Consider the following 23,893-nt stretch of genomic DNA (forward strand, 5'->3'; position numbering starts at 1 on the left):
ATCCTCCGTTAGGGAGGGAGAGGAGGGGCGGCCCATCATGGCCCCCGGGGTCGACCTTACACCTGGGACCTACCAATAAAAGAGATGAGTCATAACCACTGGGCAACCAGGGAATTCCCTGATTTATATTACCTTTGATAAGAATTCTTTGATTCATTTCTAATATTTTATGATGAATTTTTTAATCTTCCCACGGATTGATCACTTTACTTTTTTCTATTTTTCTAGTTTTGTTTCCCACTAATTCTGGCCTTATAAATCAAGTTGACAAGTGCTTTCTCCTTTTCTTAAAAATAAATCATAGAATTACTGGTAATTGTTTTTTAAAAATTTGATAGAATTGTCAAATGCCATTCTTGCAACTTTTTAAAATTATCTTTTGTAAAGGAAAGCCCCTGAGACTGCGAGGGAAAGTGAAGTGGAGACATTTATTACTCAGATTCTGGTGGAGATTCATGGTATAGCTGGAGGGAACATGTAAGAAGTCCTGCAGGGTCTTGGCAGAGCATGGGACATATACCTTTATTAGGATCCATAGATGGGTTGTTTGAATTGGATTGATCAATTCAAACTCAAAAAGAGTAAGAATTGCTAAGCTACAGTCAGGGGAGGGGAGTCATATCTAAAGAACAAAAAGGGGAAGGCAGATGGTGATGGGGAGTCATATCTTGTGTCTGCTGTTACTTAGGATGTACTGTCAAGGGAAAGGGCAATGTCAGTTCAAGACACCTGCAGGGCACTTGTGGGGGTTTTTGCTTCCATGGCGATTATTCCCTAGGGTGTCCAGGTTCCGGTAAATCGCGGCCCCGTCCCGATCCCTCTTCCGCAAGCCAAGCTTGCTTCCTCGCCGCCTGTCAATTTGGAGACGTCCAAATATCTTTCACATAGGTGATTTGTTGTAGGTTATGGGTTTCGTGGAATTGGTGCATTTCATCTTAAATCGTGTAAACTTTTTGTAAGAGTTCCTTTCTATCCTTTTCATGTCTGCGTGTTCTGTAGTAATATCCCCTATTTTATCTAATATCAGTAATTTTATTTAGTGTAAACAAAGGAGGAGCCTTGGGGGCAAACCTATTGCCAGTAGGTTTTATTGAAGCCATTTTCAACTTGTTGGGGAGATACATATTAGCTTCCCACCTAAGTAGTCCACACAACGGTAAGCTCTTATTCCAACAGGTTCAAGACAGTAAGTTAACAGACCACTTTGAGGATATGAGGAGGAATCATCGCTCCACCTCCCCTTTGCTGGCTGCATAGAACTACCGCCATTTTCGCACGCCCCTCACCGGTAGTGCACTGCCAAGGTCCCGCCTCCGGAAGCCGGGCTTCTAAATTCGCGCTTGCGCAGTTTCTTACGGAAACGGAAGTGCGGAAGTGCGGAGCCCAGGGTGAATGTCGGACCGTGCAGGGTAAGCATTTCCTTTCTTGGGTAGATTTGCGCTGCGAGGCCCCCTCAACTTTAGTGAAACCTCAGTGTCTTCGGAGTGACTAGGGATCTGAAATTTCAGCACCCGGTCCTCCGCCCCAAATAAAACGAGTAGTCCCCTTACTGGTCTGGTATTTTGGGTTTAAATTCGTTTCGAGGTTTGTCCCTAACCTTGCCTTTCTGCCTTCGGTGCACGTAAATGCCTCCCTTCGCTACATTATCCCGCTTAAAACACTTTACTACCTCAACCCTCATGTAAAGTCCTCTTTTGCGAGGTCCTTTTACGTCCCTCATCTAGCTTAGCCCTCTCGTCCCTGGACGGCAGCGCTTCCCACCCCACCAGGATAGAGGCCGGCTCCCCAACCTCAACCTGGACTTGGTGAAACCATTTGTGTCTTTTCCCACGAAGGGGTGCTGAAGAGCTCCGTGCCAGAGTCCTTTATATCTCATCTTTTTCGACAGGCAAAGTGGTAGATAAGTGATACGAGAATAGGACCCCTTGTGAGGCTAACAAGTGGGCGGGCAAGAGGATGCCATGGCCTGAGGACTTACTGGGCTACAGTTTGAAAGGGAAAAGTGGGGAGGAGAAGACCTTTCTTGTCTTGCTTGAGTAGACCTCTTGCTTCCGTCTTCAGCCCCTCCCCCAGGTTAGGCAATGGAGTTTTCTTGTTCCTGCAAGATCAAGTTAGATCCACAAATTACTGCTTTTTATGTGTGCAAAGAGAGTGTCCTAACTAATGAACTCACTGGGCACAATGTGGGTTTCATGCCACCATTGTTTTATTGTTTTGTGGCTCATCTTGTGCTCTGTTGTGTGGGTTTATTGCTATGTAACCCTGCTAGGTTTTGTGGTTAAGCAAAACTGATGTCTTGTGTAATCATTGACTTACAGGCATCTCCCTTATTTTTTCTACTGACAATGCCCTTAGTAGGGATAAACTTTTCTTTTCTAAGTTTGTTTATCTGGCTGTGCTGGGTCTTGTTTGTGGCATGTGGTATCTAGCTCCCTGACCAGGAATCAAATCCAGGTCCCCTACATTGGGAGTGCAGAGTGCTAGTCACTGGACCACCAGGGAAGTCCCTGCTTTAACCTGCTTTATCCCTTTACTCTTATCACTGACCTTCTGGAGACTCCACCCCTCTCCTGAGAGCTCCCTCCCTCCCAGCCCCACTGTCCTCCCTTCTCAGCCTGGTCCGTCAGCCACTCAAGCCTCGCCTTCATTGGGAGCCTTTCCCCACCCAGGCGGAGGTGACCTTGGGCAGCCATGTGACACATAGTGTTCTTCTGTGTGTCACAGATTCCACCCGATGGACAGCCTTTTCCTGTAGGCAGGCTTCCTATTCAGTTGCCATCCCTGTAAATATGTAGGGGACCAGGAAAAGCAGAGAAATGAACAACTGAGGGAACTAGAAAAACTGGGAACAAGAACAGAATCAGGAAAAATAGCTAGGAATAGAAAGGGTGGCTGAGGGACTTGTTTAAAGAGTAAAATGAAAGCGGTTAAGCATTGAAAATACCAGGTGAATAAAATAAGTAAAATTTTAAAAAGATGGTTCTCCACTGATAAGATCTGTCAACTTAAAAAAGCACAATGTGAGGTTTGCAAGTAAACTTTTATTTGGGGCAAAATGAGGACTGCAGTCCAGGAGACAACACTTCACATAGCTCTGAGAAACTGCTACAAAGAAGCAGAGGGAAAGGTCAGTATATATGTGAAGGGGGAATACATGTAATCAAGCACATATTTTTTCCAGAAGATTTCTACTTTTGTGAAGCTTTGCTCATCACAAGGAACAGTCATCACCATGAAGGATTTTAGTGCTTTTCTAGATATGGGGAGATATAAGAATTGGGCTCATAAAATTGGCTCCTAAAAATATCTATCTGAAGACCTGGGCTTCCAGTTTTTCCTGAGTACAGAGTGCCTCATTTCTGTTCTCCACCCTAAGGTCCTTTCAGAGGGTATTGAAGATCAACACCTACAAAAGCACATGATTTAATCCTTGTAGAAGTAGATAGGTAGGTTGTTGTTCTTCAGTCCCTAAGTCGTGTCTGACTCTCTTTGAGTCCATGGACTGTAACACATCAGGCTCCCTGTTGTCCACCATCTTGCCAAACTCATGTCCATTGAGTCAGTGATACTGTCTACTTGTCTCATCCTCTGCCACCTCCTTATCCTCTTGCCTTCAATCTTTCCCAGCATCACAGTCGTTTCCAGTGAGTTGGCTTTCGCATTAGCTGGCCAAAGGACTGGAGCTTCAGTATCTGTCCTACCAATGAATATTGAGGGTTGATTTCCCTTTGGATTGATTGGTTTGATCTCCTTGCAATCCAGGGGACTCTCAAGAGTCTTCTCCAACATCACAGTTCAGAAGCATCAATTCTTTGGCCCTCAGCCTTCATTATGATCCAGCTCACACTTCTGTACATGACTACTGGCATGTAGGTAGATGGCAAGTGCCAGTTTGTAGCTGACAGTAACATAGAGGAGCCTTGGATCAGCGGTGGGGCAGGGGCAGCAAAGGAGAGGCACTTCACACAGAGTGGGATGAGAGGATGAAAGAGCTGGATACTTGGGCTGCAGAGCAGCATGGTGCAGGGAGAGAAGGAGGATAAAGTGTGACCACAAGAGGAAGTGAGAGCAGGAAGGATGCATCAACACCTGGGTGTCAGAGAGCGGGGAGAAGGGGAGTGGAAGAGGGAGAGAAGGGGTGTAACTGGAGGGCAGAGAGGGAGCAGCGAGGGGCAAGAAAGAGGCAGAAACACAGATGAAGGACCATCAGAAAGGGTGCAGAGACCAAGCATCTCGAGGGGAACAGTTTACAGAGTGGGCAGGACAGGTGTCAGGGAAGAAACAGGAACAGCAGGAGAGCAGAGGGGAAGAAAAGAGACAGATAAACCGACTAAAATGGAAACACCTAGTAGAGCAGGTGGGTAGTGGGAACTGGATGCAGATGGATGGTGAGTTGTTTGTTGTGGATAAGTTGTGATATATGATTTCTTATTTTAAGAATGTAATAAAATGTCTAATTGTACAGATGAAAATGAGAATAGCAGAGCTTGTGTCTTGTGCATTCTGTAATTCTTTGTATCAGAGGATAACTTCCATTCGCAAATGCTGTTTCTCCAGGGGACAGTGATTTGATTCACTCAGTTGTGAGTCATCCCCTTCCCTTTACCTGACGTGGGACAGAGGAGCAGGGAGAGGATAAAGGGGGCAAGAAGTGATTGAATCTGTCACTGCATGGTGTCTTAAAAGGAACATTGAGAGGTTTTTTTTGGTAATGGGCTTACTTTTCTTTTTTACATCTTTACATATTATTTATTTGGTAGCATGGAAAAATGATTTAGTTTGTTCAGTTTCTACTTCCCTAGAAGAGGGACATTAACTTCTGTAACAAGCTTTGGTGGTCTTATATAATCAAGTAATTCTTTTCTAAATGTTAATAAACTGTGAAATTTGTAAAATGTTGACCCACAATTATTAGGTGATAAAAATTCACAGTTTCTTTTTGAAATGTGTTTCAGATATCTTGGAGGCCTGCCTGCTTTCTCCTCTTTCTCTTTTGTATTGGAAAAACTCTTTGGTATGTAATAAATAATCTTAGACAGTTTTGCTGGGTATTTGGTCAAGTTATCAATGGTCTTTTATATTAACAGACAAATCCTAGTTTTACCAGTTAGTCTGATATTTTGTTTTCTCCCTTTTTGTGTGTCCTGCTAAGAGGAAGAGGAGGAAACAAAAGGAAGAGAAGTCAGAAATGGCTCTTTCTCAGGTAAAGTCATATTCTTAGTTGTTTTTCAGTCTGTCCTTCTTGAAATGACCTTCTTTGGACATGCTTATCTTTGAAGAATCTGAAGTATCCTGTCTGATAACCTGTATATTCATCTTCTTTTTCAAGAGTTTTTTGGCTGTTTGCTGGCTCTTGAGATTCCCTGTGAATTTACGGATGATTGTTTTTCTATAGGTGCAAAAATTGCCTTTGAAATTTTGATAGAGATTCTTTATATCTGTAGACCACACCCCCTGCAGGAAAAGGGTGGAGTCCTAATCACTGGACCCTAATTTGGGAAGTCCCTAGTTTGGTCATTTTTTGTAAAGAAAATTGTGCAATGAAACTTTATTGACTTGATTTTTACAGTTTCCTACTTTTAAGCAAAGGAAGTGTTACCTGTTTTTAATCAGTTTGACTGGCCTCTTAAAAATTTTGGGGGTATGTTAGGTCTTATCTGCTGGGTTGCAAGTGAAGGAATTTCTTTCTTTTTTTTTTTCCTATTCTTTAAATTTTATTTTTAATTGGAGGATAGTTGCTTTACAATGTTGTGTTGGTTTCTGCCATACAACAACATGAATCAGCCATGGATATACATACATCCATTACTTCTTGGGTTTCCCTTCCACCCAAATTTGGTCATTTTAAAAACATAAAGTTCCCACTGCATGATTACAGGGTGAGTTTCTTTCATATATATCTCCAAGGACTTCTTAAAGAGTTTCCTACTCTTCAGTTTAGAGGTCTTGGACCTAGTTGGCTGATATTTTCCTTAAGGATTTTATCGGATTGTTCTCTGATTTTCTGTTGACATGATTCATTGTGTATTGAAGTGCAACTGATTTTGGTATGCAGATATTTTATGCTGCAACTCTTCTAAGGTTTTTCTAAATTTTTATTTATTTATTTATTTTTGGCTGTGTTAGTTCTTTGTTGCTGCAAGTGGGCTTTGTCTAGTTGTGACAGTTGGAGGCTACTTGCTGGTTGTGGTACAAGTGGTTTTCATTACAGTTGCCTCTCTTGTTGCCAAAGCACAGGCTCTAGGTGGGCAGGTTTCACTAGTTAGTTGCCCCACTGCATATGGCATCTTGCTGGACCAGGGACTAGCAGGCGGATTCTTTACCACTGGACCACTTGGAAAGTCCTTAATGTGTTTAGAGTAGTCAGTTCTTACAGTCTCTTGGGTTCTATATATAAAATCCTGTCACCTACAAAATAAAAGGTAATTTTACTTTCTTTTCAGTTTAGATAACTTGGATTTTTTTTTCCCTTTTCCAATTGCTCTGGCTAGGTTGTTCAGTGGTTTCTTGAAGAGTAATGCAGAGCGTGCATCTTCCTCTTTTGTGGCTGGAAGGATTTAGCAGTGTGGGCTTCCCTACTACTGCATCTTTGACTACCTGTTAATAAATTTGACATGCTGTGGTTTTATTTTCATTCACATACTTTACAATTTTCCCTGTGATTTCTTCTTTGACTCGTTCCTTCTTAAACAATAAACTGCTTACTTTCCACTTTTGGAAGCTTTTCCTGTTTTCCTTCTGCTGTTTATTTCTAGTATCATTTTACTGTGGTTAAAGGAGATACTCTTCCTTTTTTTTAGAAGATACTTTTTATGTTCTCAGCCTTCATATATTGAGCTTTCTTTTACGGTCTAGCATGTGGTCTGTGAAATAGAGAAAGTTTCAAGACATATGCTGGAGAAGGATGTGATTTTTGCTGTTGTTGAGTGGAATGTTCTGTACATGTTTGTTGCTGCTGCTGCTGCTACGTCACTTCATTCGTGTCCGACTCTGTGCGACCCCATAGATGGCAGCCCACCAGGCTCCTCTGTCCATGGGATTTGCCAGAAGAGTACTGGAGTGGGTTGCCATTGCCTTCTCCGACATGTTTGTTAGGTACAGTAATTCTACAGTGTTGTACAAGTGCTCAGTTTCCTTGTTGATCTTTTGGTTTCCATGTGCTGGTAAAACTCAAGTAGTGAAGTCTAATGGTGTGCTATTATCTATTTCCTTTTTTACTTCTGTTAAGATCTTCATTTTCAGGGGAACTCTGATGTTAGATATATACATATTTGTAATTGTTATATTTTCTTGGTAAATTTACCTTTTCCCGTTTCATGATATATTTTGTGTCTTTTGTTAGGTAGGTTTTTCCTTAGATTGTTTTGTCTTTTGTCTGATATTGTGCAGTGACCCCTGCTCTCTTAAGAACTGAATATCTTTTTCCATCCTTTTACTTTTCACCTTAGACTTGTGAACGTTCACAGTTCCAGCTCTTACATGCTCTCTGTGTGTCTTGCTCCCACTCTGTTTTCCTCCTGTCACATTCTCCAGTGGTCCCTGCTTGGGCACCCTGTACCATGGTGAAAGGCAGGCAGGACCTCTGGCCAGCCCCCTTCACTCCACTGTCACTTCAGCGAGAATTCATCAAGTATTTCCTTCTGATCATGATGTTTGGTGACATATTCTTGGTTGATAACAATATATTTTTTTCCATGTTGTTTTTGTTTTCTTTTTGTCATGATTTTAAATTGTCCAACAAGTTTTTTATTTTACTACGGTGCTAATTTTGTTATTAATCTACAAATAATGTGTAATAATAATAACTTATCCAAATTTGAACCAAAATTAATTACTGCCAAAAATAAACTCGTTGGCCTTTATTAATGTCTTTTGGTTAAGATGACTGTGGGATAACATGCCCACAGCCATGGACTTCACAAAGATCACCCCAGAAACAGGCTGGAGCAGGGTAGTGACCAGCGCCATTTCCAAGCATGGAACCTGAAGTGGCAGCAGATTGGCCCTAGGTCCACCAGCAGCAGCAGAAAAGCCTGGGTATGGTCGACTCACGTGCAGCTGATCAGCTCCACTGGCAGACAGTGGAGGGCAGCAGATCGTCTCTACAGTGGACAGTGACTCCCAGTCTGAGGATGGACCCCAGGGATGCCAGCCACTCCTGGGCAGTGGATGGCTCCGGGGTAGCCAATGGCAGCAGTGAGGCCAGGGTTCCCTGCACTTCTAGGCGTCATCCAATGTCAGCTCCAGCCCTTACTAGACCCCCTTCCCAGCCACTCCAGCAGGGCCTTTGCCTCAAGCTGTGGTTGCACGTTGAGAGACTCCACAGCCAATGAATGTTTAAATGCTCAATGGGGACCAGCATTGGGACTGCCAGGGTACCAGGCATGTCATCCAGCTACACTGAGCAGCTGAAGGGCATGTCCTTGCTAGTTAGGGCCTGACAAAACATCCACTGGAGAAAGGAATGGCAAACCACTTCAGTATTCTTGCCTTGAGAACTTCATGAATAGTATGAAAAGGCAATAAGATATGACACTGAAAGATGAACCCTCCACGTCGGTAGATGTCCATATTCTACTGGGGTAAAGTAGAGAAATAGCAAAAGAAGAGGCTGAGCTGAAGCTGAAACAGTGCCCAGTTGTGGTTCTATCTGGTGATGAAAGTAAAGTCCAATGCTGTGAAGAACAATATTGCATAGGAACCTGGAATATTAGGTCCAGTGAATCAAGATAAATTGGAAGTGGTCAAACAGGAGATGGGAAGAGTGAACATTGATATTCTAGGAATCAGTGAACTGAAATGGACTGGAATGTGTGAATTTCACATGACCATTATATCTACTATTGTGGGCAAGAATCCTTAGAAGAAATGGAGTAACCCTCATAGTCAACAATAGCCCTGAAATGCAGCACTTGGTTGCAATCTCAAAAATAACAGAATGATATCGGTTTGTTTCCAAGGCAAACCATTCGACATCACAGTAATCCAAGTCTGTGCCCCAGCCTCTAATGCTAGAGAAGCTGAAGTCGAATGGTTCTATGAAGATCTACAGGATATTCTAGAACTAACGCCAAAAAAAGATGTCCTTTTCATCTTAGGGGACTGGGATGCAAAAGTAGGCAGTCAGGAGATACCTGGATTATTAGGCAAGTTTGGCCTTGGAGAACAAAATGAAGCAGGGCAAAGGCTAACAGAGTTTTTGTCAAGAGAACACAATGGTCATAGCAAACACCCTCTTCCAATAACACAAGAGACGATTCTACACATGAACATAACCAAATGGCTAATACTGAAATCAGACTGATTATACTCTTTGCAGCCAAAGATGGAGAAGCTATATACAGTCAGCAGTAAAAAGACCTGAAGCTGACTGTGGCTCAGATCATGAGCTCCTTATTGCAAAATTCAGACTTAAACTGAAGAAAGTAGGGAAAACCTGTAGGCCATTCAAGTATGGCCTAAGTCAAATCCCATATGATTATACAGTGGAAGTGATGAATAGATTCAAGTGATTAGATTTGGTAGACAGATTGCCTGAAGAACTGTGGGTGGAGGTACATAATATTGTATAGGAGGTGATGACCAAAACCGTCCCCAAGAAAAAGAAATGCAAGAAGGCAAAATGGTTGCCTGAGGAGGGCTTACAAAGAGCTGAGAAAAGAAGAGAAGCGAGAAAGGGAAAGATATACTCACTTGAATGCAGAGTTCCAGAGAATAGCAAGGAGAATAAAGAAAGCCGCCTTCAGTGACAAATGCAAAGAAATAAAGGAAAACAATAGAATGGAAAGACTAGTGATCTTTTTAAGAAAATTGGAGTTACCAAGGGAACCTTTCATATAAGCTGGATTGAGAAAAGGCAGTGGACCCAGAGATCGAATTGCCACCGTATGCTGGGTGATAGAAAAAGCATGCAAGTTCCAAGAAAACATCTACTTCTGCTTCATTGACTATACTAAAGCCTTTGTGTGGATCACAACAAACTGGAATATTCCTAAAGAGATAGGAGTACCAGACCACCTTACCTGCCTCCTGAGAAACCTGTAGGCAGGACAAGAAGGAACACTTAGAATGAGACATGGAACAATGGACTGGTTCAAATTGGGAAAGGAGTATGTCAAGACTGTATATTGTCACCCTGCTTATTTAACTTATATGCAGTGTTCATCATGAGAAATGCCAGGCTAGATGAATCACAAACTGGAATCAAGATTGCCGGGAGAAATATCAACAACTTCAGATATGCAGATGGTACCACTTTAATGGCAGAGAGTGAAGAGGAACCAAAGAGCCTCTTGTTGAAGGTAAAAGTGAAGAGTGAAAAAGCTGGCTTAAAAGTCAACATTCTAAAATGAAAATCATGGTATCCGATCCTATCCCTTCATGACAAATAGATGGGGGAAATGTCAGATTTCATTTTCTTGGGCTCCAAAATCACTGCAGACAGTGACTGTGCCCACAAAATTAAAAGATGCTTGCTCCTTGGAAGAGAATGTCAAACCTAGACAGTGTTTTAAAAGTCAGAGACAACACTTTGCCAGCAAAGGTCCATATAGTCAAATTTATGTTTTTTCTAGTAGTCAGTATGGATGTGACAGTTGGACCATGAAGAAGGCTGAGCGTCCGAAAAATTGATGCTTTTGAACTGTGGTGCTGGAGAAGACTCTAGAGAGTCCCTTGGACAGCAAGGCAGTCAAACCAGTCAATCCTAAAGGAAATCAACCCTGAATATTCATTGGAAGGACTGATGCTGAAGCCGAAACTCCAGTACTTTGGCCACCTGAATCAAAGAACTGACTCATGGAAAAGACCCTGAGCTGGGAAAAACTGAGGGCAGGAGGAGAAAGGGGGACAGAGGACGAGATGGTTGGTGGTAGCATTGACTCAATGGACATGAGTGAGCAAACTCAGGGTGATTGTGATGGACAGAGAAGCCTGGAGTGCTGCAGTTCATGTGGTTACAAAGAGTGGGAGAGGACTTAGTGACTGAAAGACAACAACAGTGCCTTCCTGTGTAAGTTTAAATGGACAAAATTATATTTTTAATACAGTTATTTTGTTGAGGTTGGAATTAAAATACTCTACTTTTTTAAATGTCTGCACTGTTTTTCAGTAGCCTATTATAAAACCATGTTGACAAATGCAGTTCAGTACAGTTGATCGTTCAGTCATTTTCATTGTCTGGAAGATCCACATGAATAAAAGTGATGAGGAAAACATCTGAAAAATCTGCCTAGAATATATTCCTCTCATTTTTATTAATTTAGTGTTGATGTGTATACATACATTCAGTTCAGTTCAGTCGCTCAGTCTCTCAGACTCTTTGTGGCCCCAAGGACTACAGCACGCCAGGCCTCCCTGTCCATCACCAATTCCTCGAGCTTGCTCACACTCATGTCCATTGAGTCGGTGATGCCATCCAATCATCTTTTCTGTCATCCCCTTCTGCCTTCACTCTTTCCCAGCATCACAGTCTTTTCCAATGAGTCAGTTCTTTGCATCAGGTGTCCAAAGTATTGGAGTTTCAGCATCAGTTCTTCCAATGAATATTCAGCACTGATTTCTTTTAGGATGGACTGGTTGGATCTCCTTGCAGTCCAAGGGACTCTCAAGAGTCTTCTCCAACACCACAGTTCAAAAGCATCAATTCTGTGGTGTTCAGCTTTCTTTATAATCCAACTCACACATCCATACATGACTACTGGAAAAACCATAGCTTTGACTAGACAGACTTTCGTTGGCAAAGTAAAGTCTCTGCTTTTTAATATGCTGTCTAGGGTTGTTATAGCTTTCCTTCCAAGGAGCAAGCGTTTTTTAATTTCATGGCTGCAGTCACCATCTGCAGTGATTTTGAAGCACAAGAAAATAAAGTCTCTCACTGTTTCCATTGTTTCCCCATCGATTTGCCATGAGGTAATGGGTCTGGATACCATGATCCTAGTTTTTTGAATGTTGAGTTTTAAGCATTTTAAGTACATGCATTTTAGTACATGCATTCATGGATATGCAGTTCCATGCTTTATGTAAAAGTCATGATTTTAAAACTACAATATCTTTTTGTTATAGCAATTATATTTCTAGCATATCCTCTGGCTTCCAACTTTTTGTACACTATCATATTAATGGTTTAAGTAATAATAAAATTACTAACATTTCTTGTGCATGTGTATGCACACACATGTATAAAGACCTTTTAGGCCAATCTATGTTGTGCACCTTGAACTTCTTTCATGTTTTCTCCATGAAACATTCTGGCAATATACTTTTAATGTTCTCTGTGTTACTTAACTCTTTCATTTTAAACTTCAGTTCTAAAGTCCAGCCTTAGGAGTTCAGTTGCTTGCTCTGTGTTTCCTTAACTTCTAGACCTGATTGGAGTTTCTCCTTGTGTCTTTGACACAGGTCTCATTTGCAAGATCAGAATAGGTCTTTCTCTAATGAGCTGTGATGCTGACAACAAGTTAATACATGTAAAACGTTTAGAGTAATGTATTTCAGACAGGAAGTTCAAATGGTGTTCATCTTTGCTGCTCCTGTCATCATCGTGATTAAAAATTTTGAGTTTTCCTTAAACACACTATAGACTTCGTCATCACTGAAGGTCACTCACGCTCCTCCACATCCAGCTTTGATCATCCCTCAGTGATGGAACATACTAAGACTTTCATATAGACAGCCCAGCTTTGAATTTTTATTTGTATCTGATTCATGTATTTCGTAAGAAAATGAAAAACCTGTATGTATTTGGAGGATATTGTAATCTTTATGATAAAGCATAAGAAGTTAAATTAGACAGAGGTAGTGTCAAATACCTTTACATGGCTCTGTCACAATACCTACTTCAACTTGATCTTTTCACCTCTACTCATTTTATATGCAAATAAGAACTCTGCTCATGTTCCGCTGGTTAAGTGTTTTTGTTTTAAACTTAAGGCACAATTGACCTTCAAGGATGTGGCCATTCAATTCTCTCCAGAAGAGTGGGAATGTCTGGACCCTGCTCAGAAGACCTTGTACAGGGACGTGATGGTGGAGACCCTCAGGAACCTGCTCTCTGTGGGTGAGGATAATTTCCTTCCAAAAGTTGGGAGGCTATTTTTGCATTTACTGCTCTTGGCCTTTTGGAACTCCCTATCTTGCTTAATGGAGCGCAAAGCCATGTTGACTCTGGCATGAAAACCTTCATGATGTACGCTCAGGAGTTTAAACATGCCCTTCCTTCAGATGATCTGGCCACTTCATGTTAGGAGTTTTTCCAGCGCTCAATGTCTAACCCTCATCTGGAAACTTTTAAAATATTTTAATTCTCTGTATTCTGCTTCTGTGCTTTTGACTCAGTACTTATTAGAAGAGTGTTGGATGATACCTGCATATTACGTTGTTCCCCTCTGAATCAAAAACATGGCAGGCAGTTGATGATTTTGTGAAACATTTTTCCAGAGCCTCCTGTAATGTCCTCACTCTCATGTGAACACAGAGTTGAGATTCTGGAAAAACCACAGTAGTTGACTTTCTCTCCCTCATTTTTTTCTTTTAAGAAATAATTAATTTATTTTTTATTTTGTTGGATCTTCATTGGTGTGCGGGCTTTTCTCTGGATGCAGCAAGTGGGGGCTACTCTAGTTGTGATGTGCAATCTTCTCTTGTTATGGAGCACGGGCTCTAAACTGTCAGGGCTTAATGGTTTTGGCTCCTGAACTTGAGAGCACAGGCTCCATAGTTGTGGCTCAGGGCCTTATTTTCTCCCTGTCATGAGAGATCTTCTTGGATCAGAGTTTGAATCTGTATCTCCTGCTTTGGCAGGTGGATTCTTTGCCACTGAGCCACCAGGGAAGCCCCTAGTGACCACCTACTTGAATCCTCAAGAAATGGTTTGAGAATTTTTTCTAGAGATAACATCATCCAAGTCCACATCCTCATGCAAGGGTATTGAATAAACTGTTGTTGATGCCATATTTTTGATGCTTGGGTGCACCATTCTACGTCCACACTTAAGCTTGAAGCATCTTAATGAGAGAGCTTGAGAATTCCCTCTCGGTCCAGTGGTTAGGTGCAGGTTCCATCCCTGGTCAGCGAACTAAGATCCCACAGACCATGGTGTGAAACCCTCCTCTTCTCCAAACAAATACTGAGACAGCTTATGAGGTGGAGTGATACCTTCAGTGATGAACCATCATTTGTTTTTGGCACTGCTGCTTTCATTTTGTACATTTCTATGCATAATAAATGGTCTCGATTTGTTTCTCTAATCATCAGTTTATGTATTTCATGTTACTTAGAGTGCTTGTTTTCTGTTTTCAGTGTGTGGGTTGGTTGATGGAAGATGAGCCAGCCCCATCCAGGTAGAATTGGTGATTAGTTCTTTTTTAATTTTTATTTATTTAAAAAATTTTTATCTTATTGGTTTATTTTTTGGCCTTACCATGTGGCATGTGGGATGTTAGTTCCCTGACCAGGGATTGAACCCATGCCCACTACACTGGAAGTGTGGAATCTTAACCATTGGATCACCAGGAAATTCCAGTGATGAGTTGTTTTTAGAGTTGTTTACATATTCTTGATGTTTTATTATGACATAAATCATTTGCAAATATTTCCTGCCATCGCATAGATTATCTTTCACTCTACTAGGTGTGATCTAATGCACAGTAGTTTATAATTTTGAAGTAGCTCATATCTCTGGTTTAGGTTTGTCACTGGTGCTTTTCATGTTATGCATAATAAATCACTGGTGACTGCTATGTCATAAAGCTTTTCCTGCATGTTTATTTCTAGCAGTTTTATGCATTTTGGGCTTGGTTAGGTCTTTTATTGGTTTTGTATATTATGTCAGTTGATGGTCCAGCTAAATTGTTGTATATTTGGAGAACTGTTTTTCTCCACGTTTTCTTTTTTTTAATAGACTGCCCTTCCTCCGTTGAGTTGTCTTGACCCCCTTCTAGAGCATTTGACCACATATGAGAGGTTTTTTTTAATGTCCCTGTACTATTCCAGCAGTTGCTCTATCTTTACCTTTGTACCACATCGTTTTATTAACATAGGTTTGGAGTAAGTTTTGAAATAAAAGACCTGCGAGACCTCTGGCTTTGTTCTTTTTAAGCGTACTTTGCTTTTCAGCATCTTCTGAGATTCCAAATGAATTTGTAAGATGTGTTTATCATTTCTCCAAGAAGTACTATTGATTTTACTTAGCAGTGGGTTGAATCTGTTGATTGCTTGGTTAATACTAACATCTTGACAATATTGACTTCAAATCCTTGAGTTTAGGATGTCTTTGTGTCAGTTGTGTCTTTTATAATGTTTTTTAGCCATGTTTTTAGTTTACAGTGTACACATCTTTCTGTCCTTGTATAAGATTTGTCCTTTAGCATGTTGCCATAGCTTTTTAAATTCCTTGTTTATCAAGTGTTTTACTATGAAAAGCTGTTGACTTGTGTCAAATGCTTTTTGCTGCATTAGTTCAGATGATCATTTTATTTTTTGTTTCATTCCATTAATATCCTTTTTGAACCATTCTTACATTTCAAGAATATATCACCTTATGGTTGCATATAATCCTTTTAGTGTGGTGTTAATTTTAGTTTACGTTTATTGACGATTTTGCTTCATTATTAGAAATTTTGATCTGTGGTTTTCTTGTGTCTTTGACTAGCATTGGTATTAGAGGAATTCCTGCTTTATAGAGTCTGGAACTTTTCCTTTTTCTTGTGTGCTTTCCGAAAAAGTTCAAGGAAGCTTGACCTAACTGTTTTGAAGTGTTGTCTGCAATTGTGCAGTGAATGTATGTGACTTGCCTCACAATGATTTTTGATTAACAATTCCATCTCCTTTCCATGATTAGTTTGTACAGATATTAATTTCTTCCTGGTTCTAATAATATATTGATAGGTTGTTATTCTCTAGAAATGTATTCATTTGTTCTACTTTATCCATTACCTACACATAGAATTTTCTTAGTGTTTCCTTCTAATTTTCTTGATTTCAGTTGAATCAGTTGTAATGTCTTTCTCATTTCTAATTTCAGTAATTTGAGTCTTCGTTCCTTTTGTAAGTTATTCTACATAAGGGTTTGTCAGTTTTGTTATTCTTTTCAAAGAACCAACTTGTGGTATTACAAGTTTATGTAGTTATTATTCGCTATTTCATTGATCTCTAATCCAGTTTTTTCTTCTACCTTCTGCTAGCTTAGGTGTATTGTGTATGCCTAACAGTTTTTATTTGGGTTGAATTTTTATTATCATTTTTTCCTTCAATTTATTTCTGTTCACTTGATAAACCAGGACTGTTTTGTCTGTGTGCTCATTTTTTCTCTTTCTCTGGTTTATTGAAATTTAATTAATGTTTATCATTGTGTTAGTTTAAGATCTATAGTGTAATGATTTGATAGTTCTATTGTAATTACCTTGATAGGTTACTTAATGTATGCATCTGTGACATAGTTCCACCTTTTTTCTGAGTAGTGGTGAGCTGTTTAAGGTCTAGTGTCTTATTAACTTTTAAGCATGTAATATCGTAGTGACAGGTATCATTATCATGCTGTATATTAGATTTGTAGAAGTCTTTAACTAAGAACTGTAAATTTATTCCTTTTAGTAATATCCCCCATTCTACTAACCCCCTGAGTTTGCTAACAACTATTCTATGTTGCCCTTAGTTTGCCTCGTTTTTTTGTGTGTGTTTTTCCTAAATTAATTTTATTTTATACATACATGGAATAATTCTGTGCTTTTTTTCCTCTGAATTATTTTTACTGAGCATACACCTTCAAGGTCCATCTGTGTTGTTGAAAACACCCAGGATATTTTTATTCTTTATGGGTACATACTGTGTATCTCTCCCAGATTTTTTTCCCCATTCATTTGTTGGATTATACAGTTGTTCTGATGTTGTGGCATTTGTGGTTATTGCTTTAATGAGCGTGGGAGTGCAGATATCTTTTAACACAGTGATTTAATTTTGATTTAATTTTTGATATAGTCCCAAAGTCTTAACATGCTCCATTATATGATAGTTTTGTTCTTTTTGCAAGATTTTGGGGAACTTTTATACTTTTTGACTTTTTTCTATCTATGTGTTTGTGTACAGAAAAAAACACATCCATTTCCTTTTGATGGTCTTATTCTAGTGTTTCCTTCAGGTTTCAACAAAGATCATTCTTACACGTCTCATACAACATAATATCTGTTCTTTATGAAAATATGCATGGAAATGGGGCTTGTGAAATACTGAATTTGATAACCTACTTAGCAAATAATGTAACAGATGTACACCTACTTTATATCTGAAATATCCCATTCTCTTCTCTTTTTAAATCTCTTTCATTTTGGCTACATACCCACAGTATAATTTCCATAGTTAAAAATGGAATAGCTAAACCAATTCTTTTTTCCTTTTAACCTCAGTATTTTTAGTTGCCTGAACTTACAGTTTTATTCACACTTACAGTCATAAGCCGTGATATCTTCTGTTTATTATTCCCTGAAATCTGCTCAGACCCTTTATCTGTCTTTCTCTTTTTTTCATGTTCCTTTGATGCAGATAGAAACACTAACCTTTATTCACTTATTTTAATGGTTCTCCTGATCTCCCCAGTTTCCAGGTATTCCTTGGAAATACTGGGTGGAGTGGACCCATCACTCCACCTTTCTTATTATTCACACTGTAAAATGATTTCGTTTCATCCCTTGGACAACTTTCTCAGGATACAACTTACTGTGTGCAGCTGTGATGACTCCGAAACCATTTTGAAGAGGGATTCCTGAATAACAGTGTTAGTTACCCAACTCACTTCTTCTTGCATCGCCTATGATTTCCTTTCTAAACTCCCTAGTGTTTATATGTTTAGTCTTTAATTTCTTTGGGTTTTGTGGTTATGGTGGAAAAGTACCTTTATTTTTGAGAGGTAATATGAGTTTTTCCAGTTTTAATGTTATGTCATTGTGTGTTTGAAAATAGACTACCCTAAGCTTGATTTGAGTTATGGGTAACCACTGTTTCTATAGTGAGGAATCTTATCCTTCAGTTTTCCTAAAAAATTTTAACATTGTGGTTGAAAAAATATTTATTCATACAGTATAGTAATATATCTGTGATTCTTTATATTTTGTAGCTATCTCTCATATACACATGATCAAGAAATCACAACTAAAACCAAACATTGATATAGGAGAAAGATTCCAAACAGTGATGTTGGAAAACCATGAAAGCCACGAAATCAAGCATTTTTACCATCAAGAATTACAGGAAAATAAGTGTGACCTTGGGTATCAGTGGAGAGATGATGAAAGAAATTATAAAAATATCCCTACATCCCATAAGGAAGTTGTCACTTATGGAAGAGTTCAGCCCAGTGGAAAGGATACAGAAAAGAAGCTGATTGCAAATATACTTCCATTAAGCTTTTGGGATGCACTGTGCATGTTTCAGAGTAGACAAACAATTGATGAATTTCATCAAGCTGAGGACAACATGAACAGTAGTACGTCATTTTCACCATCTCAGGAAATTTCTCCTTCTGGCCAATCCAAAATTTCTAATATATATGGGAGTGATTTTATGCATCCGTCAATATTGACACAAGACCAGAAAGCACACAGGGAAAGACCTTACAAATGTAATGAGGGTGGCAAAATCTTTCTTAAAGGCTCAGACTTCAGTAGACATCAGATAATCCATACAGGAAAGAAATTGCGTAAATGTAACTTTTGTGGAAAGATCTTTAGTCGAAATTCACACCTTGAAGTTCATCAGAGAACTCATACTGGAGAGAAACCTTATAAATGTAATGTGTGTGACAAGAGTTTTAATCATAATTCATATCTCACATGTCATAAGAGAATTCATACTGGAGAGACACCTTACAAATGCAATGTCTGTGGGAAAACCTTTCGGTATCCCTCAGGCCTCTGGAGACATATGATAAAACATACTGGAAGAAAACCATTTAAATGTGATGTATGTGGCAGAGTCTTTAATCAAAATAAAGACCTTGCGGTTCATCACAGAATTCATGCTGGAGAGAAACCTTACAAATGTAATGAATGTGTCAAGGTTTTTTGTGATAAGGAAACTGTTACAAGGCATCAACAAATTCAAACTGCAGTAACAGCATACAAATGTAATACATGTGGCAAGTACTTTCATCACAGGACTGCCCTTATACGGCATCAACATGTCCATACTGGAGACAAACCTCACAAATGTAATGAGTGTGGCAAGTTCTTTAATCAGAAATCCAATCTGGTGCGTCATCAAACGATTCATAATGGTGACAGACCTTACAAATGTAATCAGTGTGGTCATCTGTTTAGTCTGAAAGGAAGCCTTGCAGCTCATCAGAGGATTCATACTGGAGAGAAACCTTACAAATGTATTGAGTGTGGCAAAGTCTTTAATAGAAATTCAAACCTCGTAGTTCATCAGAGGATTCATACTGGAGAGAAACCTTACAAATGTAATGAGTGTGGTGAGATGTTCAGCAGTAGACCAACCCTCATCAGTCATCAGTTCATCCATACTGGAGAGAAACCTTACAAATGTGATCAGTGTGGCAAAGGCTTTGGTTACAAACAATGTCTTCGAATTCATCACAGATTGCATAATGAATAAGTGAAAGTGAAAGTGATAGTCACTCCAGTCATGTAGCCTGTCAGGCTCCTTTGTCCATTGGATCTCCAGGCAAGAATACTGGAATGGGTAGACATTTCCGTCTCCAGGGGATCTTACTTTACCTAATGAGCCACCAGGGAAGTCCACATAACGAATAGAAACATTGCAAATTTGTTGTGTGGAAAAGCCTTTACTCAGATCTCAACCCTACCACACATCAGAAAATCCAACTTAAGAAACACCATGTAATTGTGCTATATGTGGGAAGGTCTTCAAAATTCATACTTCAAAAAGAATTCAGATGTGAAAATTCACAGCTTACAATTTGTTGGAGAACTCATAGCGGGAAGAAACTACAAATATCATGAGTGTTGTGAAGTTTTTTTGCACTCACCACCAGGTAATCTGTAATGGGAAGAAACCTCACAAGTTTAATGACCGTCTCTATGTTTAGTTAAAATTCATATCTTATATATAGTATGCCAGATAATTCATACTGGAGAGAAACCTTTCAAACGTAATGAGTGGCGATTTCTTCAGTGTGCCTTTAAGCCTAAAACGTCCCTACAGGTGTTCCATGATCTTGAACATTGAACAGTGTAGTGAAGTGTCAAGGCTTTTACAGGTGTCCACATCTTCAGTTTTATTAGTTTGTAGAACTGCAACATCACATCAACTGTAGTGCAAGAACCATAGACACTTGATGAGATGAGAATGTTTCTGGAAAACTGTGTTTTGCATTTCTACATACCCCATACTAAATTTTCCATTTCTGCTATACCAATTACTGCAAACTGAGTGCCTTAAATAAATAGATTTATTCTCTTCTGTTTCCATTCAAGAATCGTAAATGGATCCAAAGCTCTGTCTTCTTTGGGGTACTCCAGGTCACAATTTGTTTTCTTGCTTTTATGAATTTCCAACATCATTTTCATCCTTTTTCTCATGATCTCTATGTGGTTTTGCATCACAGGCTCTTTAATCAATGATTTTGTTCAGACGTCCTCTTATCATATGAGCACTTCCTCAACACATTGTTTAAATTAGGTCAGCCTCTCTTTCTGTCATTGTATTAATTCATTACTAGGGTCATATCTTACTTGATTGCTGACATTCCTTTATAGAATATAACCTGCTGAAGGCAGAGTATTTTATTTCTTGTTAGATCATCAGTGATTAGGACCCAGTGCAGGAAATGAATTGGTTGATAAAGTTGAAAAATTGTTTTAGACATTTTCTATTGCATACTTTATAGTCCAAAAAAGAACTTTTATATGTAGTCTGAATATAAAAAATTTGAGTGACCTACTTTATTGTGTGATTCACTTTATTGTCATTCTCTGGAACTGCATTTGCAGTATTTCCAAAGTATGCTTGTACCTTTATCTCATAGGTCAATATTACCAAAGATTGAATATTTAAATAAGATGCAGGTTCACTGATTACCACAGAATTCGACAAGAAATATTATCCAAGATGAAGTTGTGTTTACTCAAAAAAAAATAGGTCACGATTATGATAGATAAAAACCATTTCCCTTTAGGCAGGAACAAATGTCAAGCAATACCAGTTTCTGAAAGTATTGTACTATACTGTGACTAGGGACTTCCCTGGCAGTCTAGTGGTTAAGACTCCGCATGTCCAGTGCAGGCAGTGCAGGTTCAGTCCCTGGTCTGGGAAGGGGAACTAAGATCCCACAAGCCATGCTGCCTGGTGGGTAGTCAAAAAAAAGAAATTTTCTTCAAATAGAATGGTGGCAACCAAAGTTGTAAAACCTCAAAAGTCAAATTGAAAACTTAGCTTTTATACCCAGGGATATAAACAAGTTAGGTATAACAAGTTAGGCAAAGTCCCATATGAATTACAAAGCTCCAGAGTGGTCCAAGAATTAACATACTTGGGAGAGGAGAAAAGCTTAAGTAAATTTTGATGAAATCATGTTAACAAGCTTTTCATCCACAGATCTAAAAGAGGAACAGTAATCATTCATAAGGTAATTGATGGGGAGTTGGAAGATTTCTTTCTTGCTCTTTCTGAAGTAAACAAATAGGCTATCCTGAATCTTACTGAAATTAAAGAGGAAGCATAGTTCTCAGCAAGTAAGCGGTCTCCTTCCACAGAAAAGAAGAAAAGGAGTTCTTTTATGTTGGCTATTTTCCAGAGTTACGGGGTTGGAGTAGTCTCATTGTCAGGATGTTATGTGACATCAAGTGAAATTCAAAGACTAAAATGTACACACATACATGAATAATGGAGTAATAAAAAATGTAATAATGATAACAAATATGCCCAAGAACCTCAGCGTTTAAGCTGTTTAATGGTATCAAAGGACCCTGCAGGGGGACCCTGCTTGTTGACATGATTTAAAGTGAGGGTGGGATGATTTGAGAGAATAGCATTGAAACATATATATTACCATATGTGAACTAGATCACCAGTCCAGGTTCGATACATGAAACGGTGCTCAGGGCTAGTGCCCTGGGATGACCCTGAGGGATGGGATGGGGAGGGTTGTGGGAGGAGGGTTCAGGATAGGGAACACATGTACGCCCATGGCTGATTCACGTCAGTGTATGGTAAAAACCACTACAGTATTGTAATTAGCCTCCAATTAAAATTAAAAAAAGATTTTCTCCTCTCCCAAGTATTAATTCTTGGACCACTTTGGAGCTTTGTAATTCATATGAGATTCCTCAGATTGCTTTTGACCTACACTCCCTGGACTACAGTTGATCTCTGTCTCCCAGATTATAGTGTACTCTAAATGGAAATGATGTTCTTGATACCATTGGAATGAAAATGCACAATCAGCATGAACAGAATTTTGCATTTTACTTGTTAATTTCCATTGCCTACGAAGACAATCCTGTTTTTGCTTAACTAAATGACCAGTTCTAGGGGTAGTCAACACCTCCATTGACCCTTCACAGAGCACCCTAGACTCCCTCCATCCAACGGCTAAGTTGCCGATCTCTAACTGCCAGTGTACCTGTCTCCACACACTCATGCCCAGGTGTCTTACTTAATTTATCATGTCATTGTAGGAAGTAAATCTTTCCTTCTTTTCACTGCCACAGGGCTTATGGATCTTAATTCCCCAATCAGGAATCGAACTTGGGCCCCTAGAGTGGAACTATGGAATCCTAACCACTGGACCACTGGAAAATTCCCTAAGTAGCACAATTTTGAAGTCATTAAGATTAGGTGAATGTGCATATTCGTCTTACTGTGAGAATCTCATTTTGAATTTTAAGTGCCTTCATATTTTCATCTTTTTTATGGCATGTATATTTTATATCCATTTCTGTAGCCGGCCAGAATCAAGCTTGAATCAGGCTTCCCAGGTAGTTAAGTGGTTAAAAAAAAAAAATCCAATGTGGGTTGGGTCCCTGATTCAGGAAGACCCCCTGGAGGAAGGAATGGCAACCCACTCCAATATTCTTGCCTGGAAAATCCCATGAACAGTGGAACCTGGATGGCTACAGTCCATGAGGTTTCGAAGAGTCAGTCAGGACTTGAGTGACTGAGCATGCAGGAACACATTCATTATCTACTGCTATGTAGCCAATCAGTACAAAGCTTACAGGCTTCACAGTGAGCATTTGATGATAGTCCACAGTTTCTGTGCATGTGGGAGCATCTTTGTGGTGTGGGTGTGGCTCAGGGCCTCTTGAGTTTGAAGTCACAGGAAGGCTCCTTCAGGGCTGGATTGGCAGGCTTTCAAACTCCCTCTCCTAGCTGGTGGCGAGGGCGTAGGTCCTTGCCCTCCGGCCCTCTTCATAGGTTCGCTTTCCTCAGAACTCCCTCTGAGACAGAGAGGGAAAGAGTGGAGTGGAGCCCGGGGCCTTTCATACCTTTATTGTAATTATCCTTGTATAATTTTTTAATGATGAACCATAACAGAGAAAAGGATTTTACTATGTGTCTAAAATCATGACAGGATGCATTACAGATTGCAACCTAGCACTCCAGATACCATTTTGAAAGAAGGATACCTAAGTTCAAGCAGTTGTTGTATTTTAATGACTGACCTTAACTATATACTTTTACTAGCAAGAAATGCTTCATTCTGCAGCATGAAGAGATTAGAAATACCAAGTGTTAAATATCAGCTTCTAATCAAATTTGGACTGAAAGGATTATTAAAAGTCCATGAAAATCTCTTGGACCCTGGTCAATTCTTGCATAGCCTAGTCTCTGTGGACACAGATACATTTTCAGTGAGAGACAAGCCAGGAGCTGGGGAAGAGAAACTCAGTTGGATGGGACCTATACACCCACAGCCCGC

General features: G+C 39.6%; 1 protein-coding gene across 1 annotated transcript in view; it reads right to left on the bottom strand.

Moving 5' to 3' along the window:
- Positions 1 to 23,893, bottom strand: part of LOC128064064 (uncharacterized) — a 425,534-nt gene that overhangs the window by 97,156 nt on the left and 304,485 nt on the right. The window contains 1 exon segment of the mRNA XM_052656874.1: positions 2,701 to 2,711. Within this exon segment, the coding sequence (XP_052512834.1) occupies positions 2,701 to 2,711 (11 nt within the window).

This window comes from Budorcas taxicolor, chromosome 18 (assembly GCF_023091745.1).
Source record: "Budorcas taxicolor isolate Tak-1 chromosome 18, Takin1.1, whole genome shotgun sequence".
NCBI lineage: Eukaryota > Metazoa > Chordata > Mammalia > Artiodactyla > Bovidae > Budorcas > Budorcas taxicolor.